We start from the raw sequence: 7,500 nt of genomic DNA, 5'->3' as shown, positions 1-7,500 counted from the left end.
GTAGGTGCTTGTCTTTGCCTTGAAACTGGACATTTAACTCAAATGTATCGCTAAGAGATATCAAATATATCGCTAAGGATGGAGCTCAAACACGCGCGACAGCACTTTACCTCGGGAAAGCCACCTTGCCTCGCTGTGAAACAGTACAGCCTTTTGGTCAGCTACCATCTCGCCAAGAAAGTCGCGGAGAATAGGCGCTTTTAAGGGCGGGTTTTGATGAAATTCACCACTCTCACAACAACGTTCAAAATGTCATGTATGTCGGGACTAACTAAGCTGCCTTGACACGAAGCTTCCTGTGAGTAACACAGTCGTCCATTAAGATCGGGTGCTACCTGGGCCCAGGCTACAGATAAAAAATAAAAAAAAAAAAAAACTCCTGTTTTTCACGGCCAGTTCAACGCCCCACCTGGCATGTCTCCGCGACCCAGTAGTGGGTCGCGACCCACAGTTTGAGAAACGCTGCCCTAACCCATAACTTGTATAATGTTGCTAATCCTAACCCTCACCCTAACCCTAATCCTAACCCTCACCCTCACCGTAACACATAACTTGTATAATGTTGATAATACACCACACAAAATAGGATTCGATTTTTGTACACACCTTCAGTAAATGTTTCTAAATATACTGAACTGCACATTTAGATGACTGTATACTGTACTCAATTTATACTCAATACTATTGTATATTATGTAATATATTTAATACAGTTATATTATTTACCTTTCTTCTTGGCGGCGCTGTCGGTGTCTTTCCTAGAGGCTGGTGTGTGCCGCATGCGGTTGGCATAGATGTTCCTGGTGTCCAGCTCTCGCTCCTTCTCCTGCACAGAGAGAACAACATCAGGTCAGTGTGTGTGTGTGTGTGTGTGTGTGTGTGTGTGTGTGTGTGTGTGTGTGTGTGTGTGTGTGTCTTGGTGTCCAACTCTCGCTCCTTCTCCTGCACAGAGAGAACAACATCAGGTCAGTGTGTGTGTGTGTGTGTGTGTGTGTGTGTGTGTGTGTGTGTGTGTGTGTATCTCCTCCACCTTGAGTTTGAGCGTGAGTCTGTCCACCTCCTCCTGTAGGGAGCGCAGCTCCTCCTGCGCCTCATGCGTTCTCCTCCTCTCCCCCGCCAGCTGCCTCTGGAAGCTCCCGCTGCTCAGCTCCATGTTGCGCTCCAGCTCCTGGGGTCAGGGGTCAAAGGTCACAAGGTCAAGGTCACATACAAAGTCATTTGAGCTGGTCCTGTCCAGTGGTAGCTGACCAAACGGAGCAGGTAAGTGTCCATGTTCAAAGGTAAATAGCATCAGATCAATATCTCTTCTGTGGCATGTGTTCTGGGAATATATTCAATTGAGATTGGTTGATATTGAAACAGAATCATTGTTGTATATATGCACATACTGTATATTTATCATGTTCATTACTCATTTATATCTATTGTCTATAAATTCTGTAGATTTAGATTTAGGATTGATTAGAAGACTTTCTGTGCCCCACTGCTTACTCCCAGGAGTGACCCAGGAAGCGATTACATCAACGTTTTTTGGTATATCTAGTTTTTAATATTTTCTTTCCGAAGTGTTTACAAATTAGTGTTAACTAATAATTGTTGCAAACTGGACTACGAACAAAATATTAGTGCATTCCTGGATCTACATCCTTATGCATGCTTCCTGCGAGGACTTTTACGGGCTTTTCCCAAATCACGGAAGAAACGTCTACGCAGCGGTATAGTAGCAGATAATCAGGCAAGTCTTATTTAAATAAACTCCTGGTGCACTTTCTAATGCCTCGTTATTGGACTAAAGGTCATAGTTGTACTACTGCAGAAGTTTCGTACCATTCAGGGCATTATTAGTGGGGTAATTTACGAGACTGCAGAACGTCATTAGTTTCTGACATGATTGATATTGTGGTGGGCCGCCACAAATAAGTCAATGTATAGGGAAACACTGGAATACACAGACACAAGAATACAGCCTGTTTCCTGACCATCATCCTGACTGAGTCTCCAGGATATCTGTGGTACTACGAAAATTACCATCAACATGCCAATCAAAACCACATAATGATCTGGCACAAACGTATCGACGTGGAAAGGAAATGCTAATCACAACAGTATGCATCAAATCAATATTCTTTTGCATTTTTTTGTGTAGGAATAAAACAGTCACAGTAACAAGATTTTAATGTGTAAATCCATCCATGACGACACAATCTAATATACCGACTAGGGCTGTCACTTTACGTTCGAAAATCAATTGCACAATTGATTGGACCAAACAACACAAGTTTCGAAAACTAAAATAGGGAATCGATTTTAACCAAATATGTACACTATTAATTTTAAACGAATTAAACAAATAAAAAGGATAGATGTAACAAAATTCACAAACAAGAATATAAGAATATAAAAGAATTCCGAAGTGCAGTAAGCATTGCGAAAGCTAAAAAGAAAATTCCCACCAATTTTACGCACCGGAAACAGCTGTTTGAATCAGCTGCTGTGCTGCTCGTTTTTTGCCAAAAAAATGGAGGACAACGCGATCAGACCTGAGAGAGACAAGTGATAGGCCCTAATAACTTGAGGAGTTCGATGTGGAATTACTTTGGATTTTTGGTATATCAAACTATGGAGAAGAACAAAGCGGTAGGCTATGCAAACTGCGCAATCGAGTTCTATGTAGGCGAAATGTGTTTGACATTTCTAATCGTAAACACAGACACAGATACGTTGTTGAAGACTGCAGTAATGTTCGTCACTGATGTAATGTCAGTCCACTCGGCTTATTGTTTTTCGAGAATGTTGCACTCCTGTTTGTCATTGTGAAACATTGCGAAACTTCACGCCAATAAATCATCAGAAATATTGCTGGCTTGCGTCTACAAGCGTCCTCTTTACGTTAATGCCTGTTAGTTGTTTGTGGATTGGCCTATATTTGGCGTTGAAAATGGAAACGTCTTTAGACATGAAAAATCGATTTTACAATCGATTCAATGAACACGTTTGTCTCAAAAATCGAACACGATTTTTTCACAAAAGTGACAGCCCTAATACCGACCCTATAAAAGCCCTATAAAAGTTACACATGAACTACAACAAACATACACACACACACACGCACACAGATACACAGATACACAGACACACAGACAGACACAGACACACACAAACACACGCACACACACTTGTTTTACCAGACAACCCATAATCTCAGTAGGACACAGACCTGTCCCTACACAACTGTTTCTGATCTCATACTGCTGGCTCCAAACAAGATGCCATTTGAAGGGGGCGCTGTGGCGCAGCAGGCTACAGCGCCCATACCATATACGGGTCCGAGTGCCCACGGGGACACAGGTTCGAATCCGACCTGCGGTCATTTCCCAATCCCACCCCATCTCTCTCTCCCACTTGCTTCCTGTCTCACTCTCCACTGTCCTGTCCAAATAAAGGCAAAAAGCCCAAAAATATACTTAAAAAAAAACAAGATGCCATTTGAAGACGCCTCTCTCCAGTTAGGACTCACCAAAGATCCTTGATTAAAGCTCCGCTCCAACCCACTCTGGCCTCACCACAGAAGAATGACTATGAGGTCACTTCCTCAATAAGTCACACATGGTAGCACCATGGCAACACGCCGTCCACACCATGGAAGAAGAGGGAAAGGCGTGTCAAACTTCAAGACAAACCCTTCCCAGTCCCTTACACCGACAGAATGACCACAGAGGAAAATGAAAGACCGCAGATGTACAAGAGACACACACAGACACACACACTGCTGACCACAGATGGAAAGCCTACAGTACGCCCGCAGCATCCTCCCCTGCGGCCACCTTCGTAACAGTCAAGTTCAGTCCGGCTGTCAACTCGCCGGCACAGCAGAGGAGACGAGAAGAGCAGAGGGGTGCGCAGTGTGTGTTTTTCCTGTTGTCTAATGGCCGCGTTTGGAAACCACAGAGAAAGGCCCCTAGGAAGATTATTTAGCTCAGCAGCTGGCTCACACGACCTCCCAAAAGAACTGCCCCCTGGGGTGTCACCAAGGGTGATGAGACCCCCAACCCATTCTCTGAGGAGGAGTGAGTTAAAGTGGCTACATTTTAGTAGTTGAGTTTAGAGTTTTTTTGGGGGGGGGGAAATGTATGCACTAACCATGTCATTAGAATTAAGATGTTTACATACTAACTATGGCACTCAAGGTCACTCAAGGCCTATTGCACAAAAGCAGAATTAAGACATCCGGGATAAGTTACTGAGCTGCGCTCAATGAATCCAAAACAATAGCGTACAGGCTTAATTGGTTGCACAAAGACCAAGCCAGGATGAGCAGACACGGATTCATCAAGCCAGGTAAAACCTATCCTGGATAAGAGCGCGCTCACGGCTCCCTCAAATAGACCCCGCAACCGATCACAGATTCACTGATTCACCATGGCAACTACCGGCTTCATTGCTTCTTCTATGGTGTGAAGTAGGTAGCGATAGCCTTTTCACAACAGCAACAAACAGCAACACTTCTGTTAAGGAGAATATTGCAGCTAGTGCCACGACCACCACGCGCAAAATGGTTAGGCACTCCCGTGACGTCACATTGTCGCATGACAGGTCGGGAATAGTGAGTATGTATCGAACTCCGAACTCCGGCTTTTTCTCCGGATTTTTCTCCTAGATCTCTGGCCAACGGGCCAACTGGAATTCAACTAGCCTGGGATTAACCGTTTCTTTTAGTGCAGAAGAAGTGTGGCTCTCAAGCTAGCGGACTACAAATCTGTGTGCTAGTTGCTGTTGGCTGGTTTGATCTGGCCTAGGGCACCAGAATGATTAGAAATGCCACTGACTACGGGCCAAAACACTGCATCTCCAGCCACAACTCAGATCAGACAGAGAGACTCAGCATCTAAACCCTGATGATCAGTACAGATGCACACTTGCAATACAGACACCTACAGTATCTCCTGCACCATCTAGTGGCCGACCGTCCACTCTCTCTCTAACATGTTCATTCTTTCTCACACACTCCACCTCTCTCACACATACATACATACACTCTTGCTCTCATACACGTCTCACACACACACACACACACATTCTCTCTTTCTACCCTAGACTCTTTATACTCTCTACTCTAGGTGGCAGGTCTTTCAGTGCCATGGCTCCCAAGCTCTGGAATTCCCTCCCTCAATCTCTCCGTGACTGTCCATCCTTTCCTTTCTTCAAAGCTCACCTCAAGACCTTTCTGCTTCAGGAACACTTTTTTTTTTTTTTTACTGTCGGTTTGTTTTTGTGTTGTCTTGCTTTGTTTGTGCTGACTTTGTAAAGTGACATAGTGAAACAGTGCACTATGTGGTTACTGTTTTAGACTGTTTAGGTTTAGTGTTATTTAGTATTTTAGTATATTCTTTATCTTCTACTGCCCTTATGGCTTAGTTGTGTTTTTTTATATTATATACTTTTAATTACTTTTTCTGCTTTAGTGAATGTTGTGTGTGATGTCTGTATGCTACTGAGACCTTGAATTTCCCCTTGGGGATCAATAAAGTATCTATCAATCTATCTATCTATCTATCACACACACACACCAGAGTTTCCGCTAGACAAAAATGGTGCGGGTCAAAGTGACCGGCAGAGGTTTCTTTTTCCGGACATTTTGATGATATGCCGGTCAAATATCCTATTATCGCTTCTTAATTAGTCAAATTGAGGAAAACTGGAGACAGGCTATGTAGCTTAAAAAATGACATAATCAGGTTGTATAGACTGCAACATGTTCATTAGCCTAACTTAAACATGCCTAACAAGATCTAGCCAGTATATTTTCATGGACAGCAAGAGTCCACTTTGTTCGTTGTTTTAAAAAGGCTACGTTGTTTGTTGCTGCTACCCACGTTATCTCCATTGGTGACTGTTTACTTACACAGATGTGCACACACAAGAATGAGTGCTCACACCACTACCCCCTAATGCTATGCCTCTTTATTTGATAACAATAAATTAAGAAATGTTTCCTATTCTGGGAAATGTTTAGTTTCTTTTTCTTTCGGCCGCGGTTCAATGATACCGTTTAATTGTGCCAGAAATTATCCGCGGACCAGCAATCTCCTCGACGAGGAGGCCCTAACTCTGCAGATCATAGACAGAGAACGCATAGGCCTACTGTATGCTTTGGGTAAAGAACACCTAGCATGTCAAGTGTACACGGAGAATGACAAGTGTCTTGGAGCGGCCGCACCCCCCGCAACTCCCAATGTCACTGATTCCGACAGATACGCCCGACACTTCTGCTTTTTATCTGGTGGTGGTGGAGTTGACCGGACATCTGAGGCTTCAGACATTACCAATTTATCATCATCCATCGCGTCTGGCCTCTGAAACTTTTAAGGCTAGTCTGCCTAGGCCTGGCCTTGTTTGAACCGCCTCACTCATTTGTTTGTTGTTTAACATGGACGTTTTAAGCATGCGCTTCCTATTTGAAATGCAGCATAGGCTATGCGTGTTGTTTAATAGCTTACTTTTCAAACGGTAGAGCCTGTTCATTTAAAAACATAGCCAGAGGACATATAATATAGGCTTACATATTAGGCTAAGGCTTATTCTTAAATTCAGATTGCGTTAGGGGATGGGATTATTAGCCAATTTCAATCGGACAATTTGACCGGACAGATTTAATTTTGTTGAACATTTCATTTTTTTTTCGGCCAATGTCCGGTAATTACCGGACAACGGAAACTCTGACACACACACAGCTGCACCACACACGTCCCTGCACCTTTCTCACACACACACACACACACACACACACACACACACCGTCCCCGCACCTTGACTTTGCGCTCGCTCTCCTGTGCCCTCTGCTGGCTGGCCTCCAGCCTGCGGGTCAGCTCCTCCCTCTCTCCGAGCCTCTGGTCATCGGGCGAGCCGGGCCAGAGTTTGTGGAGCTTTCAAGGCTGCGCTTGGAGTCGTCCGCCTCAGCTGACCCCTTCGGCCGTCGCGCCCAGGCGCTCCTGGCTCCGCCCGCCCAGGCCTTCCAAGAGCTCGCCCTCGTTGTTGTGCCGCGCCAGCAGCTGGGCGATCTCACTCTCCGTGTCGCTATAGCGATTAAGAGCCTGCAGAGACACAGACGGACTGTCAGCGTTTATATTTATAATCATGTTAATATAATACTCTCTAATATAATACTCTCTGTGTGTTTTTATTTATAATCATATGATGTTAATATAATACTCTCTACTATAATACCCTCCGTGACTATCAGCGTTTATATTTATAATCGTAGGAGGTTAATATAATACTCTCTGATATAATACACTCTGTGTCTATCAGCGTTTATATTTATAATCATATGATGCTAATACTCTCTTTATAATCATATGATGTTAATATAATACTCTCTAATATAATACTCTTCGTGCCACTGTAGTAAATCAGAGCATAGACAAGCACAGATGGACTATCAAAGTTTATATTTACATTTAGCATACACAACATGCTATATAATACTCGCTGAGTCGCTGT

General features: G+C 43.7%; 1 protein-coding gene across 1 annotated transcript in view; it reads right to left on the bottom strand.

The window, feature by feature from the left end:
- lca5 (lebercilin LCA5) overlaps positions 1–7,500 on the bottom strand; it is a gene marked incomplete at its 5' end in the record, with an annotated part of 28,177 nt that overhangs the window by 13,679 nt on the left and 6,998 nt on the right. Inside the window, 3 exon segments of the mRNA XM_048249676.1 lie at positions 727–826; positions 1,031–1,168; positions 6,807–7,091. Coding sequence (XP_048105633.1) covers positions 727–826; positions 1,031–1,168; positions 6,807–7,091 — 523 coding nt within the window.

This window comes from Alosa alosa, chromosome 8, assembly GCF_017589495.1.
Source record: "Alosa alosa isolate M-15738 ecotype Scorff River chromosome 8, AALO_Geno_1.1, whole genome shotgun sequence".
NCBI lineage: Eukaryota > Metazoa > Chordata > Actinopteri > Clupeiformes > Clupeidae > Alosa > Alosa alosa.
Note: the sequence above shows the minus strand (reverse complement) of the source record. Positions and strands in the feature narration are given on the sequence as shown.